The 17,148-nt window shown below is 45.7% G+C and overlaps 1 protein-coding gene across 1 annotated transcript; it reads right to left on the bottom strand.

Annotated features, from left to right (window-relative positions):
- Positions 1 to 2,078: 2,078 nt before the first annotated feature.
- Positions 2,079 to 15,288, bottom strand: LOC119372067 (venom serine carboxypeptidase). Its single transcript, XM_037642520.2, has 4 exons — positions 15,065 to 15,288; positions 12,636 to 12,831; positions 6,340 to 6,664; positions 2,079 to 2,962 (listed from the first exon to the last, which is right to left on the bottom strand). The coding sequence occupies exons 1-4, from the start codon at positions 15,202 to 15,204 to the stop codon at positions 2,124 to 2,126; spliced, it is 1,500 nt and encodes a 499-aa protein (XP_037498448.1). The 5' UTR covers positions 15,205 to 15,288; the 3' UTR covers positions 2,079 to 2,123.
- Between the last annotated feature and the right edge of the window lie 1,860 nt (positions 15,289 to 17,148).

Below are 17,148 nucleotides of genomic sequence, written 5' to 3'. Positions count from 1 at the left end.
TGCTTTATAAAAGACGACGCCCTCCGCCGATGATCAGCTTACTCGACAGCCGACGACTTCTCACGTTGCTATCAGTTTACAGTGTGAATCGCTTGCACGTTGCCTTAAAAAATTTCCGGTCACAAGCTCTCCCATATAAAAAAGTCACAGTTTCTCCACAAGGGCGAAGCAATGAATGCGATAGCAACAAATTGTAATGTTATACGAAGTGAGTCTGGCAGCTAACTCTCTTGGATCTCGCGTAATTCTACGAAACGCTGGTGTAAGAGAATACGGGCTCTCCAGGGAGCGATGCTCGGCCCGCACAGTCTCTTCGCGTTGAGAGCGCAACACGTACAAGGGTACAAACCGCCCCCTAATGGCCACCGAGATAGTGCGCGCGACCGCGTCCTTAGAATCAAAGTTGCTGCTCGAGCGACACCCCCCCTCCCCCTTCACATCTTTTCACGCTCTTTCAAGACGGGCAAAACATTTCCTCTCTGCTGTGACGGCCAGCCTCCCGAGCGGGTCGCATGCGCCCTCCGAGCGACGGAGATGGGCCGGCTCGTTTGATCTGTGCTTCAGCCGCGTACGTCGCCCCCGCTCGCGCGCTTTTACCCACGCGATAATCATACGGTGCGCCGGGGTGTAATATCAATTTGGACTTTATAAGAGACATGATGGCGACGGCGACGACAAAAACCCGTCCAGAGTGTCCATATAATTGCTATGGCAATAACTGTTTAGTCTTGAACTCGTCAACGTAACGACCACGTGAAAATATTATTGTTCTTCATGAGCCAGCACAGTCGACGATGCGGCGGTCAGGCTCGGTCTAACCGTCCCCACGTGGGAGTGGCCCGCGAAGCTGCCCTAGGGCATCGTCTCACAGGATGTTTTTCAATGATGTTCTCCGTATGTGTATGCGCCGGGACAGAAACTTAAAGGGGTACTGACACCCTTTTTCGAAGGCGAGTTTAGTGTGCCATACAAATCTCCTGTATGCAGAGACGGCTCTGAGCAAGTGTGAAGCTCAGCATATGCTAAGATATTTTATTTGATATTAAAGTCAATTTTTTTCATGGCGCACCTACTGACATCGACACTTGCTTGACGTCAGGGCTACACTACAAATTCTGGTGACTTCACGGAGCAGTCTGGCTAGTTTTGATGGCGTATAGGTACCAAAACTTTCAAGATGGCTCCTTGTGCGTCCTCAAAACTTCCGAAATGCCGCTTGTGCGTCACCAACGGAAGCCACGGTGCGGAGCAGCCGTGGAAACGTCAATATATATTGTGCGAGCACGTGACGAGAAGCTCATACCGTGTTGTGACATCAGGGTACAGGAGGAACCCAAACTAGCTTTTGAAAACAGACTACCTTTTCTAGGCTCTTGAGGGCTTGACCTCCGTTTGACGCAAAAAGAACGACTGAAAATATTCGTGTCGTACCCCTTTAATTCTCAATAGGCTGATTGCTAACGTGGTGCGACTTTATCTCCATAACAATGTGAAAATATCGTCACATGCAGTTAAAAAGCTAGCCCCTAGCTCTTTATTTACACTGTACAATTAAATTACCTGGCTCGTTCAACACTTGTGTTCCTTTAGATAAAAGAAAGACTGATTGTTGAAGCATCTGTAGCCTTGCGAAACTATAAAAGCAACAGCCCTAGACTGCCTATAGAAGGCAACGTGCTTCAAATTACCTTGACTTGAATGATGCCTGTGCTCCAAAAATACTCCAATAATGTGAATATTTGGCTCAGGCTGTAGAAGGAACCCATGGAAACTTGTTTGTAATGAAGTGCCTTAATTGAGGTTTATGCAAGCATTGCTAGGTTATGCAGACCTAGCGGTTATAATTAGCTGCGAAGTTCTAAAGCGCCGCTAGGTGATGGCACTGAAATTTTTACGCAGGTGTTGTAGGAACTATCAGGTGTTGCGCAAACTGTTATTGAAATCAGCAGAAGCTTCAGAATGTTCCATTAGCAGGAAGAGAAAAGAACAGCATAGTAGCGTAACAGATTTCAGCAAGAATTTATCAAAAAGCTGTTTGTTTCGAAGGGAAGGATTGGTCTTGAAACAGTGACGCGGGGGTTTACTTTGTTTATTTTGATTCACGTACATCTCGGTAGATGGAACTAACAGCTATTAGTCTCTCCGGGACTGGGCTGTGCAGGTGGTCCTTTCATGACTTTCAGAAAGTGGCTGTACAGTTCGCTTACAGCGGACGAACGATCGAGTGAAATGTAGTGACCTCCAAATAAAACATTGGCATACATGAGAGCGCCAGCTCTTTTCAAGTAACCGAGGAGTTCAAGTGATGCGTTATTTTGTCGGTGCCAATGCATGCGTTGAGATACTTTGAATGCCTCATATCCTCGCCATTGTAGCTTCTTGAAGGACTGATCAATGTTAAGGGCCGGAAACACGTCGTCCAGTTGCGCCGTGTAAAAAAGGACACGCGCATTATTTAATACGTAAAGTAATGCTTCGCGGTGATCTACAAAGAAGTCGTGTAACGCCAGTTGCATCGCTACGTTGTACCTCGTGCCATCAAGTGTCCTTGTAGCGTCAACGTGAATAATTTTTTTGAAGCCCGAGCTATTTGCATAACGGTAGTAAAAAAGAGCTTCCTTGGGTACTTGAGGGGATATTATGCTTCCGTGGTGTTTGAAGCCGGTTAGCTTTTCAAATAGGCTTGTTTGACCTGGCTTACGCAAGTTTAAAACTGTTTGGCTCAATAGTACAGTAGCGTTTAGCAGATATTTTTTATGCGCAGCTAAGTGCTTGATATTGTCAAATCTTTCAGCGAACAAATCGCGACTGCAGTTGTCCAGGAGCCTTGCGTAATAAAGGAAATCAGTGGAGTTAATGATGTCTAGAAGAGGGAATAGAAAACCGACGCCAAGCATGACCCCTTTGAGCTTCAGGGGTAGCTTGTTCTTTAACTTATGCGCCACTCCAACGGTGAATCTTGCTGGAAGAAACGAAAAAAGAAATGCGTTTCACAATTAGGGTTACATGGGGAGCAAGTCTATATAATTGCGGGCATATTCAGAACTCATTTCTCCTCTTTCGAAATGCTCTCTTCATGCTCGTTTGCTATGAGCAGCCTACGTGTACAGTGACTTTCGATAGCGATTCCGTGCATATGCAGCGATCTTACGGCGATCGTAGATTGTTGTTCCTGCCGAAGTGGCACAATGGCTCTGCTATTGAGTTCCAGAAGGTGAACTCGAAGCTTTCAGCAGCGACCAAGGCGGGCGCATTCCAATAAAGGTGGATTACAATAAAGCTGACCTACGGTGCTTGTGGCGCGCGTTAAATTATCTGAGGTCAATAAAATTTCCTAGATCTCTTCCCTGCGACTTCCTCATAGCCCACTACGAATGAAAGGAGGGAAGTTGATCAAGGGCTCGTTTTCTTACTCAAACACAGCCTAATGCAGGGATCTCAAGCACGCGGCCCGCGAAACTCCCGCTAGCGGCCCGGCCCGCACATGACTGTCTTCGTCCCATATTGTTTTATGTTCTGAATAGTATGTTAGTGAGCTGCCCTGGCATGACAGGACTAAAGCCCTGTTTTTCGTGACCCCCCCTCCCCTGCAGTCACCCTAACCGATACATAGCCGGGAAACAACTCTATATTTCAGATTCAGCGTCCACATTCTAGTCATGTTGGAGATCGGTATCGGTATCTTGTTGGAATACTGGCGACGAATCTTCTACAGAAATGACCCATATATGATATATGAGAAAGCTGTTTTTTCAAACGGCAATGTTAGGTGACATTGTGTACAAACTAGGTCCCTTCCCCCCCCCCCCCCCCCTCTCTCGCTTCCCCCGCTCCGGCATTTCTTTTGTGGGACTAGGTTCTGTGACTGCGGCCCTCTAGCTCAAGTGAGTTTGAGACCCCTGGCATAATGAACCCAACAAGCAGTGAAGCCAAAAAAGCGTAGCAGACATTATTTGTTGTTTTTAACTGCCATGCAGTATTTATTATATAAATGCAAAGTAAAGAAATTAAAGCAAACGAAAAGACAACTTTCCGCCGGTGGGGACCGAACCTACAACTTTGGGATAACGCGTCGGATGCTCTACCAACTGAGCTACAACGGCGAGCGTTCTTCCATCCACTTTATTGGGTATCTCTAAATACAAAAAAAAAGTGGACGTCAGACCGCAACACCTCATGATGAACTTTGAAAAACAGCGTGTCGCAGCAGAATATGGTCAGGAAAAACAGCAATTCGCTTCATATACACAAGTGAACCGCTCATTCTTTGCGTTTCGTGTATAAACTTATCTGTGTCTTTCTTAAACTCTGAATAAGCGCAAAGAACTCCTCCGCTTGTTTGCGAGAGAAAGCGCGATGGTGGCTGCCCCCTATTTTTCTGCTGTGCAGTGAAAGAAGAGGTGGGAATCGCGGTTTTCTTGGGTACAGCGCGAACGAAACAGATAAGCGAGAAAAAGCATATGCGAAGGAAAACTTGGAGGATGCTTGAGCTTAGCCTTAAAGAGTAGAATGCGATAGCATAATCGGGCCTGGTGCCCATCGCCTTCAACCGCAGCGCAAGGACAGGAACGTTTGTGCCCTTAACAATGGCCGCTGCAAACTATTCTAGAAAGCCTACTGCACGTACAGTGGCGAAGTGCCGACTGAGCCATTATTCTTCCTCTTGCAAATTGGCGAAAGTACCCACTACGTGTCCGTAAGATGTTAGGCGCACCAGCGGAGCTGCACACTTTGTAATTGGATGGTCAGCTTTAATCCACCCACTCGTTGCGCAATTCCCATGTTTTGACGCCTGGCGCGATTCTACGCTTCTGCCACACAATATTACATGCGTTAAGGGGACTCCTTCCACTACATGACATTTATATAGTGTTTTTTTTTTTCGGAGCAGCTACATGCAATAGCGGGGCTCTTAAGAGCACCCGCTTGCCACGCAGACGGACTGGGTTCGAGTGTCACTCGAACCTGAAGATCTTTATAATTTATTTTATTTGCATCTTTCTCGATTTTTCAGTCACGGAGAAGATGATGATTATTCGGTCACAACCAACGAAGACGACACCGGCATTTCTGCGAAATGAGCTCTTTAACGCTTTCGCGTTAAAAATCCCCAGGCCGGCGCGGAACACGCAGCACAGCCACAGTGAAAGCCGGAAGAGCGGCCTTTCTAGAGCCCATTGTAAACTCTCATGGGGCACCTAATACAAGTACACTTGCAAGGTAGCCACCACGCCATAAACCATCATAATTATTTTGTAGTAGATAACCACCCACTCTGCCAATATTCGTCATTCCGCGGAGAAGAGCAGTACCCGCTACACATCTTCAGGGGGGCATTATGTGCACTTTGTTGATGCTGTGGCTGATGAAGATGAATAATTATGGTTGAGCCCTTTTTAATGGGCTGGAAACTTTAAACGATGCCTCGATAGGCAGTTCGTTACGCAGCGTGGCTTTGTTGTAGAATACTCGATTGCCACGCAGATGGCTCGGCTGCGAGTTCCGTCCGATCCTGGATATTTTTTCTCAGCTCAGTTTCTTGATTTCGCGCGATTGACGTTACAGACACCGGCGGCGGTGGACGACTGCGGCGCCAAAATCGGCTGTCGTTGTGATCTCATAACAGCTTGCGCTGTAAAAAAAAACACTCTCTACATATTCCATGTACTCCTTGATGGCATAGCGCTTATCTCTACTGAGTCGAATGCGTTTTCAGATTCTTTGAAAGCTACATGCAGATGCTTCTTGCACTCGGGAAGTTTCTCTACTACTTGATTGTTCACGTTGCTTGATCCATTGTAGAGAACCCCTTCCTGAAGCCGGCCTGCTTCACAGGTTGATTTCAGGAGCCTTTCTCTTAGCCTGTTTCATATCACGTTCGTGACTATTTTGTACAGTACTGAAAGTATTCTGATGGGTCAGTGTTTCTTCAAATCTCTATCAGCTCTCTTGTTGTGTATTATTATAATACTGACTTTTTTGCAGCTTACTGGCACATCTGAAGTTCTGAGACATTGAGCGTAGATTATCGAAAGTTTCTTCCATATAAAATCCACTCCCTCTTTGATCAATTTGACTTTTATACCGCCATCTTCGGCCGCTTTTCCGTGGGACATGTTGTATATGGCCTTTCCAAAGTTGTCGGCAATAGCGAATTAAACTTCAGTGTCTTGCTCGACTTTTCTTTCGCTCGAGAAACGATGAATTGTCTAGGAACTGCACAGATATGTTTAACTTCTTTTCTGTTGTAGTCCTATATGGTGTGCTTGGTACTTTGTTGTTGAAAAAGTGAAGAAAAAACATTCTACATAGCAAGCAGTAAAAGAAAGGGGTCATTACCTCCATAAGACTCGCCAGCTATATAGAAGTCTCTTCCTTTGTATTCGCGAAATATTTCCAGGAATTGTTCGAAAAATGTTATGACATGCGTGGATGCATCTTCGAGCGAGGATAGGTACTTCCCCTTTATATCGAAGCTGTATCCTGATCCAACAGGCTGGTCCAGGTAAATTATATTGAAATCACGCTGAAGAGTGTGTTGTCGGTAGAAGAGTTGGCCTGAGGTGTCGATTCCAAGGGGCCCATTCTCCAGAAATTGGCCAAAAAGCGAAGATTTACCAGGTCCACCTTGCAGCCACAAGAGAAGAGGTTTCTTCATATCATCCTGAAAGGAGAATAAAAGTATTTTTCACATAACTTCATTCATATTCTTTCTTGTTAATTTCTAGTTCTTTTTTGCGTTGTTATGTCACTTAAGGCTTTGCAAGTATCACCGTCATAAGCTTTATTGTTATTTCTTGCTAGAAACTTCTGGCAAAATGATGATAGAAATAGTTATACGAACGATGTAGAAGCGCACTACTGCAATTCTTTCAGCCGATGCGATGCAATAGAAATAGACTTTATTCAGGTCCGCCGGGACTTGAACTAACACGTAGCAGGCCACTCCCACGTCGGGACAGATAGGCCTAGCCCCTCCGGCACGTCGCGGGCCCGTTGGACTGCCCACAGTTGTGTTTTCAAATCCGGACTGCGTAGCTCAGCATCCCACTTGAACGATGTAACGTCTTCGTATGCCCGTAACGCGAGGCACCGCCAGAGCCTGTGGTCTAAGCTGGCAATGTCTGAGCAAAGCGCGCAACTGTATGGCGTCTGAATTTCGGGGTACATATCGTGCAAGAGTGCGGGACTAGGATATGTGCCGACCTGCAAGAGTCTGCGCGGCAATGCCTGAGGCCTGTTCAGTTTACTGTGCGGCGGCGGATACTTTCGCTTCCTCAGATAAAACTTCTTCGTTAGTTCATTGTACGTGGCTGGGGGATCCCTATTGTCCAGAACACCAGCGCCGCGCCACTGGGTAGTCACATGGTCGATGACTCCTCGCGCTGCTCTGTGGGCCGACTCATTGAGGTTGGACGGAGCGCCCTCTGATCTCTCCCATGTGAGCGGGGAACCAGACGATCGTGTGTTGCTTTGCTTCCTTATATCGTAGGATCCGCAAGGCTCATTCCGGGACGGTGCCCTTGGTGAATTTTCGGACCGCCGATCTCGAGTCGCTCTATATTGTCGTTCTCCCGTCGTCTAGCAGGGCCAAGGATATCGCGACCTGTTCCGCAACCTCGGCCGCCGTCGTGCGGACTGTCGAGGAGTTTGTGACTTTCCCATCTTGATGAACGCTGACAGCAACAAATCCTTTTTTCGCCTGGGTACCGTGCTGCGTCGACAAAACAGCAACTCCGGGCCCGGGCCTTTCTACTCAAGATGCATGAAGTTATTCAAAGATCAGGTCATCAATCGCAACACGAGAGCCATCCTTGGGCTTGACTTGGAGAAGGCCTTCGACAACATCCTCCACTCCTATGTCTTGAGAACGATCTCAAGCCTTGGTCTGGGCAAGCACTTTCATAACCACACGAGATCATTTCTGGCGGGCAGGGAAGCCATCCTCAAACTGGGAGACCTCGCGTCAGACTCGGTTAGGCTCCGTTCTAAAGGGACGCCACAAGGGTTAATCATATGCCCGACCCTCTTTAACCGCGCCATGATCGGTCTATCAAGGAAACTTATCGAGGTCTACGGCATTAATCGCACGATATATGCAGACGATGTCACCATATGGGGCAGCGATGGCAGCGATGGACACTTGGACGCTGCGCTTCAAGATGCCATCGAGGTCACAGAAGACTACCTGATACCGACCGGACTCCGAAGCTCGTCGCGGAAATCAGAGCTGCTACTGTACAGGCCCAAGTACAGAGGCCCCAAACCGAAAGGTTAGAGGCCTGTAGAGGACATCGACATCACTCTAAGGACAACTGATGTTGGTGTCATCCCTAGGGTGGACACCCCTCACGCTCGGGGTGTGATAACTGAGTCGAACGGCTCTAATAACCAGACTGTACTGAAGCTTACCAAGAAAACGGACAATGCAGTCTGGTTAATAAGAAGGGTTGCCAGCCGGCAGCAAGGACTGTGTGAGGACATTGTCAGGGTGGTCGATGCTTTCGTGATTTGTCACTTCACCTACGTCGCGGCCATGCACAACTGGCAGAGGTCGGAGTGGGACAAGCTGAACACGTTGATCAGAAAGACGGTCAAGAGAGTCCTCGGGCTTCCCATGTACACGAGCTCGGAGAGACTGCTCCACCTCGGCATGCACAACACGTTGGAAGTGACAGCCGAGTCACAAGAGAGGGCACAGTTTACCAGGCTTTCTGCCACCAGTGCCGGGAGAAACATCTTGAGAGAGCTTGGAGTTCTCCCAGCAGAGAGCATTTCTGTTGTAGTTTTAAAACAGCTGAGAGAATGTTCCTTTGTATTTTAATTAAATCATGTGTCATGTTCTCGGGATTTGACGTGCCAGAAGGATGGCATGATCTTCAGGCAGGTCGTTGTGTGGCACCCTGGATTAACTTTGACCACTTACGATCCTTTGAGGCCTACCTAAATCTAAGAACGAGAGAGTTTGCATTTCGAGCTCACTGAACACTCAAATTTGCCATCCACAGCATGGCATTGAACCCACGACTTCTTGCTCAGGAGCTCTACTCTATAGCCACCAGGCCACCATGGCATATTACAAGTGTTCTCAAAACTATGCTCAGCTTTGACGAACACGTTTGAAGGAACATTAGAGCTTTGAACTTCGCTGTTGCATAAAAATATCGCAAACATCGCCAGTTGAACTTGATAATTTTACCTTTTACTTTTGCGGTGATGTAGCGGACGTCTATGAAAGTCCGTACGCCGATTGGGCATATCTCAAAGGATGCTGGAAAAGTGAGGGTGTTGTAGTGCTGGTTACATGACATAAGTACTGCATAGCTTTACTTTGCATGTGTCTACTATTTGACACTATTATGACACTGTGCCTATTCTATTGACCACGAATATGTCGGAACTTCTGATTGTGTGAGGAGTAACAATTCGGCGCGAAATTGTCGTTTAGAAAAGGGAATCATATGGCCAAATTTGTGCACTCCTTCCTCAGGTGGTGCGTGATTTCCGTGCCTATGTTAGAGCGCACTCATAAGTGGAAGGCGTGTGGTAGCACCGCCATGACAAGAGCGCAAGCGGGGTATGGAAAATATATCATATTGTAGCTTTCGAAAAGAAACCTCTTTTATTATGCTCCATAGATGGGGCGTTTCCTGTGCAGTAAAACTGACACGTCCTGAGCCATGTTTTGTGCACCAACGTTGCGTCTTCTTTTAGCCTGACAATATACTTTACATAGAGAGAGAGAGAGAGAAAGAGAGAGAGAGAGACAAATGAAGCTAAGGCAAAATGACTATTCCGAAGAGCGCTGTCTTAAAAGAGACCTGAGCTCTCTGCCGGCTCATAAAGGAAGCGGGAAAAAGAAGGCGTATGAGATCGCAGTAAATCCCACCAGACGCGAAGCCTTCAAAGTGCTTTCGCGTCGTTTGCTAATCTTAATTGCGTACAGCTATTCATTCAGTGATTTGTACTACCAGCATTAGAAAGAAGGTACACAAAAAGCATCAGTAAGTACTTCTGTGTGTTTGCTGGCCGTAATCTGTATGGTATGGCCTAGAGGTTAAAAGCTTTTGCTCAAACGCACTTTGGCAAGACCTCTTCACACTTCTTTACTGCACGGATGGAGATACTAGCAATATTAATTAATTACAAACTGGTGAAAACATTGACTTGTTGGCTTGCATAAATTATAATTGCTGTGTGCTTTTAATATTGTGCCATATGCATAACCAGATTTAGTACAAAGAAGACGGAAGATATAGGGATGATCCAAGCGGGAATCGGTAAAAAGTAATAATAAAATCCTGGTTCAGGGAGTGTCTCTGGAACCAAAGTTTCGCAAGTGTAAGTCCACTTGTCGAAACGTTGACTCTGGCGACACCAGCTGTTCATGAATTTTTCCATCTTTAGCATCAGATGTAGCGACACAGCCCTCTGAAAAGGATGAAGGAGTGTGAGAAGTGACAATTTCGTTGTGACGACTTATGTAATGCTCATGGTTATGCGGTGATGCGCATAAGGTTAATACCCATATGATGCGCGATTACCGAGTGCAGACACAATGACGCAAGACAGGAGCAGTTTTCCGTTGCCAAGCTGGCTCAGGTAACTGGTCCGCATGGCTGTCTCTTATGTCTAGTGTAGATGAGCTCGTTTGGCCGTGAAGTAAATTTGAAGACAAGCGGCCATTTGTACATATGGCTACCCATCAGCTATGAGCTGTTTACGCGCTCAGGGAGCTCACGTTTTCCTCTCGTCCACCAAGCGAAAACTCACGGCCCGCATATGCTAACTAACGGGGGCGGTTCTTCGTCTCGACCAGTGGTGCGATCTTGTACGCATTCCAAATAAGCACTGAGGCATGCGTTACATCCAGCCGCACACGAATGGCCAATGTGAACTGCGACAGACGTCACGGTCCCGCATTGACCAATCGCGTGCGTCTGGATGTAACGCCACGCCTCCGTGCCTATTCTGGAACGCGTACAAGATCGCACCACAGATATAAGACCCCTAGCCCGAAGCACTGCGCTGGCAACCTCATCGCAGCGACACTATTGCAGTGCTGGTATTATGGCATAGCTCTCTCCCTCATTCTGACGCATAGTGGGTTAGCGGAGTACCCATTAACGAGATACACTAATGGACGAGTTATACATTATATAGAGTAGGCAACGGTGCTTGAATTACTGCAAGAAATTGCATTAATGTTGGCTAGTATATTTAGCGTGTTTTCTGGGGTTTAAATCGCATGATTACAACTATGATGAACCATCCAATCTCTGTCACTTGTAAAACACTTAGAAACACGCTATCATCACTGTTTTCCACCTCCCCGGGTCACGGACCATGACAATTTGCTGCGACTAAAGAAAGAGGTAAATTCGGCATTTAAGCGTGCTCTAATCTGCTCTGGCTCGCACAACGTTTTAGGAATTCTTACACTAAAGGATGGTTGATCCCTCTGTCATGTGAATCAGTATAACACGAAAGTGAAACATGTCGTCACAGAAGTAGTTGATTGCTTTAGTGCATTGGTATATCAGAGCTTGTATAATGCCTATTGTTGTTTGGCAGATGTAGCACCGCCTGATCTGGACGCACTCACGTTGACGCCTACTGGCACATCTCCGTACCGGTGACTAACGCCCATGATCATGATTTAACCCTTGCGGTAGCTGTAGTTCTTAACGTATACCTGGACACCGCATATGGTGAATCCCACGCAAATATGGCATCAACAAGCACTTAATATACTTGATATGCACTCCTCCACAGCGTCGCGAAACGCGGAAAGAAACGCTGTGCGCGTTGTGCCTTGCAGTTAATTCTCACAGGGCGAGCGGGGAACGCGGTGCGACAGCCAGGCGAGCGTCGGAGAGCTATTTGTCGATATGGATGGATGCTATGAGCGAGGCTTGCGCTAAAGCCGCCACCCCACGGTGTGTTAAACGAAATTACACTTCTATTGGAAACGTGCCGAATGGAATGGTCGCAGCAAGGCCCGTTTTTGCTTTGTTTTTCGAGCCTGGTGACACACATGTCACCACCCCGTTATAAAGGGGACGCTCATAGCATGCATCCATCCATCCATGCAAAATCACTGCGAGAGGAAAGTTTGAAAGATAAAGGGCGCGTTCATGTAGCCTCCGTTATATGTTTGGCGGTAGCTCAGTGGGCTAAACGCCCGCCAGCCATCGTCGCGGACCCAGAGGTCATGGGTTCGACTCCTGTCGTCGGAACCTCTTCTCAGTTTTTTCTTTGCCATTTGATGGCGTTCATTTTGCTGACGTATTTCCGTGACGGAAATACGTCATGCAAATCTTGGTGGACCCCGGCATAAAACCATTTTGTGTTAAAAGAGGTTGGAAATTCTACGTAGTGAAAGATGAGTATTTCACAGAAGGGTTATGCTTCTTAAACCTGTTTTTTTCCTTTTGCTTGCTTCATGTGAAGAAGCCGAAGGAGGAAGCGTGAATTCGCAAAATCTATCAAATGCAGAAAAAGAAAGGTATTTCGTATTACCCGTATTCGTATGCATTTATTTATGCAATAATTTTAGCATACAACGTTTGCGTGAAATCAAGTTAATTGAAAGCAAACGTATCTCAACAACATTTAAATTAGAAGCAGTTTACCTCTGATTTAATGTGCAAGAAGAATAAGAATGACGACTCTTTCTTTTCGTCAACAGGAATATATCCAGAATATGCCGTTATGTTCTCGCATGGTTTTGGCAAACAAACACGGCTGGCTTTCTTCAGTGTGTTTAGATAGTCTTCATTGTGAAAGCCGCTTCCTTTTACTTTTAATATTGTGTCCTTCGGAGGTTCACTGAAAAAGAAGGAGCATTCGGAATTCAATAGAGATATTTTTAAAAGACAAGAAGAGAGCAGAGTGGGTAAGGAAACAAACGAGTGTTAAGGACATCATACATGAAATCAAGAAGAATTGGACATGGGCAGGGCACGAAGCGCGTAGGCAAGATAACCGCTGGTCATTAAGAGTAACTGACTGGATTCCAAGAGAAGGTAAACGCGCGAGGGGGAGACAGAAAGTTAGGTGGGAAGATGAGATTAAGAAGTTCGCGGGTATAACGTGGCAGCAGCAAGCACAGCATCGGGTTGATTGGCGGAACATGGGAGAGGCCTTTTCCCTGCAGTGGGCGTAGCCAAGCTGATGATCATGATGTTGATGACAGGCATGAGTGCGTTGTGATTCCCGGGCAGCCCTTTCATCGCGTCGGCCTTTGACAAAGCGCGGTAAGAACTATAGATAAAGGCCGACGCAGTGCAGCAGCCTGAGCTGCCGCGCTGCGCCGGGCTTTGTCGAGTTCTTCGCCTAGTATCCGAAATAGCGGAAGAGATTTCATCTTTTACTCCGAAGTTTTCAACCCTTTCATGAGTGACTGATATTGTTCACTTTCTCCAGCGTCATCCTCGTCACTGGAACACTGATATAAAGCACTAAAATGCAGCGAGGCAGTGCTTCTGCCGCGGGAGTTAATGTCAAGTAGTGTTTTGGGCGTACGTGAAAAAACGATATAAAGCGAAGATAAATGTGAGTTTACCATAGATCGGTGGTATAACCTTAGCCATAATGTTACAATTTCGCGCCTTATCTGTGTTCTTCCCAGTAATAATAAAAACAATAAAATTAACGTAATTTAGAGTCCTCTTAATCAAACACACCGCACCATAATGGCTCTTAGAAAATTTGATTTTTTTATGGATTTCGTTGTTCCCGGAGCATTAATTTCAACCAGTGATGGAATTGTGTAATCACTTGCTTTGTATTTAAGAGCCCTGTTCCCCAGTAGCACTACACAAACTGCTTTAAGATATTTAATAAATTCAAAAGCAGATGCTTCGTTTTTGATTCTTGGCATTCGTGGGCGTTTTGACATATTCATGGTCTATTGTCCTTATGTATTTTAAGATTAGATTATTCTGTTACATCGTCTTCTTGTAGGCTGGATGGGTACTTCAGCTACTTTATTGCGTAACGCACAATTGGTACTTCAATATAGAGAAGAAACGATTTAGGATACCTCTGTGATGCTGCGGTAAGCCCCACTCTAGGTGAATACGTATTTCGCAATTTGGGCTCGAATTCACAAAACTTCTTTCGGAAGTGCGATTTGCCATTCGCCAGCCGGCTTCGCTAACGGTATGGCCCGCATCATGATTGGCTCCACGATCCGCTCTACGACTCTAACGAGAACTTACTGAAAAGTCTGAATAGGGCATTGAAAAGGACCGTGAGAGGTGGCGTGGGAAGCGTTCAGTAGGCCTCAAGGGGTATTACAATCACCGAACCCCTTCTGCCCCAAAACAGTTCTTTTTATGAGGCTAATCACCACGGCATCCTGCTTGACATAGAGCAGAAAACTTTAGAGGGGGTCATCTGATCAAATGGGACAAGATATCAGATGTAGCCCTGTTTTCTTCCACAGGAAAATACTGCTAATTTAGCCAGAAAACTAAGTAGTTCTCTATTGTCTTTAGGTATCAAAAGAACAGTAACTACAGTACTGTGGTAAGAAGTTGAGGTATAGTCTATAAATATATGGAGCAAACTGGAATATTCAATGTTTCAAGACGGTCTACATTTGATCGGTATTAGGCGCTTGGCAGATATAATGGTAACAATGGTTCAGGAGGGCCAACGTACTTGAACATGGAGCATATTTAGCAACATAATGATACAGCTTTCATTCAGGTAAGAAATGTAATGCTGCTAGGTGAGTATCTCAGAACATCCTTGCATACTAAAATAGGACGCAAAAGACTGAAAGAGATACATCGGGGTCACTAAAATGTTGAAGAGTCACTTCTTAAAATCTAAAAAAAAGATATATATATATGAAGATCGCGAACGTAGTTCGAATAGTACATATAGGATTCTACCAAACAGGAGCAGTCCGACTATGTGCACCGTATTCCACTGACGAAAAGAAGCCGACCTTCGCACGCACATACGCACTTTTAAGTCCGCAGATGCTTTTTAACTTGAAGCTAGGCGCGTAGTTACACAAGAGGTTGCTTATGGTACATCTGTGACTTACGGTTTCTCCACGTACTGACATTTCAGTTTAGCGTGTTGAGCAGCAAGCTTTGACCCATCGCCCACCTTGGCAACTTGGCATTTTGCGACTATGAAGGCGGAAGCTGAGAAAAGTATACCTGCCACATTGCAGAGCTTCATGTCAGCGCGCACAAGAGCAAATTGACACAGACACACAGATACAGCAGTCAGCAACGTGGTGCCTTCCTCTCATTCAACGCTGCTAAGTATTGTTTACGTCAACACAAATGTTATGGAACTACGAACGGTGATCCGTCATCTTAGGAAGTGTATCGCCAGAAGGGTTTACAATTCTGAAGGCTACAAGAAGTCATCGCCGCTGACGGTGTTGTGGATAATGCCTCGTTGATTATTATTTTTAAGGGAAAGCTTAGGCCTGTTTTCCTTTTTTTTGCGTCACGTCTTAACCCTATCAAAACATCACGTGATTATGCCGGTTTATAGTACCAATGGTGTATTTATAAAAGCGTCGCCGCTGTACATGGGTTAAAACACTTTAAAATGTCAAGGACCGCATGTCAATAAACAATTCATCGATAACCTTCATTTTCTTCGTGCAAGCTTGTGTTTTTTTCTTGCATCGCCAGAAAGCGATCTTCAATCAAGGAAATGATGATGTTCGAAGATATTTCTAAAGATTTACTTAATCGTCATGGTAATGTAGCAATTCCACATTTTTCCTGCCAGACGATGTGTGCCGCTGGATGTTTCTGGGGCGGTATAATGTAGAAGTATTCTACCGAGCTTTTCTTCAAACCTTTTGATGTGAAACTTACACAAACGTGACGCACGAAAGGTCGAGTAGCCGCCACAATTTTTGAGCAGCCTAATCGAATGTAATTTTTGCTTGCAGGATGACCCTTCTCTGAGTTTAAAGCTAGTAGCTTTGCGTACCATGGCAGGTTATCTATGTCTCACTTAGTGACGAGAAGTGATGCTGACGCACATTGCTTTAGTGTGGTTGAATAAATGGGACAAAATGCAGAGAAGGCCGGCAAAGGAGCGTTATGCTAGTGTTCGTCTGGCGATTCATTCTGAGATATCACCCTCTCGCTAAATAGAAGCTCCTGAAAATGAGTTGGTTGCACGCAGTGGTGAAAAGGGTGTTCACGTGTTGGAAAACGCGCTTTAACTTCATGGATGTTACCGCTGAAACAGGCATACAAGTGAACCTATACCGTAGGGCATGCAGCAGAGTGGCTTGCTGGGCGAGCTTGTACTGCGGTCATCATAAAAATCAGCGCGAAAAACGGAGACAAGGAAAGGAGCACACGTAAACAGCGCAAACGCTTTGTACGCTGTGTACGTGTGGACCTTTCCTTATCTCTGTGCTTCACGCCATTTCTACGATGATGTAGGGCATACGATGCACTGCTCAAAACGTTGTCGGAGGAGAATACCAATATGACGCCTTCGCTACAGCTTTCCCAATCAGAAAATGCAATCTTGGAGGATTCGTAATAATTTGTATTCTGTGTCAATCGTTTAGGTTACCGTGAGTAATTTTTCACTTCGAATTGGTTATTAGGCTTCCCTAACTTATTCCACGTTTCATTCTCAGTCTCGTCACCTATATTCTCATGAACTTTCATGCAATGCCGTGGACAATACGAATACTGGACCGGTTTTTAGCTTTAGAGCCGTTTGTTATCTTTGTGTTGTTGTCCGTGTTTCTGTTTATTCAAGTATACAGCACGAGGCCGCAATGACAACGGCCACCAACTATAGCACAATTCAGCGCTATCTTGAAGGAAAATGTAAAGTTTCGCGGTATCTCGAATATTCAATTTACTTCTCATAAAAATAAACCACGGTTCCCTTTACTTATGCGGTGAATGTGACCTCTTCCAACTATACACTAACCCTTTGAGACGCTTTGCACACAATTGCGTACATCACTTGTTTTTGCGTTTTGTGTCGTCTAGTGGCTAGAAAAGAGCGAGAGAGAGAGAAATTGTTTATTATGGCAGAAAAGCTGAGAGGTCGGCCTGAATCAATGTTCTGGCCTGCTACTCAGCAGTAGGAAAGGGGAGAGTGGTAGTATAGAGAGTGGAGAGAAGATGC

Source organism: Rhipicephalus sanguineus, chromosome 10 (assembly GCF_013339695.2).
Source record: "Rhipicephalus sanguineus isolate Rsan-2018 chromosome 10, BIME_Rsan_1.4, whole genome shotgun sequence".
Lineage (NCBI taxonomy): Eukaryota > Metazoa > Arthropoda > Arachnida > Ixodida > Ixodidae > Rhipicephalus > Rhipicephalus sanguineus.
Note: the sequence above shows the minus strand (reverse complement) of the source record. Positions and strands in the feature narration are given on the sequence as shown.

Excerpts from the sequence above, each read along its gene's own strand:
- LOC119372067 (XM_037642520.2), bottom strand. The coding sequence starts at position 15,204 with ATGAAGCTCTGCAATGTGGCAGGTATACTTTTCTCAGCTTCCGCCTTC. Across the intron at positions 12,832-15,064 it reads TGTCAGTACGTGGAGAAACC|TGAACCTCCGAAGGACACAA; the intron begins GTAAGTCACAGA and ends CTTCTTTTTCAG. Across the intron at positions 6,665-12,635 it reads TCTTGCACATTAAATCAGAG|GATGATATGAAGAAACCTCT; the intron begins GTAAACTGCTTC and ends TTCTCCTTTCAG.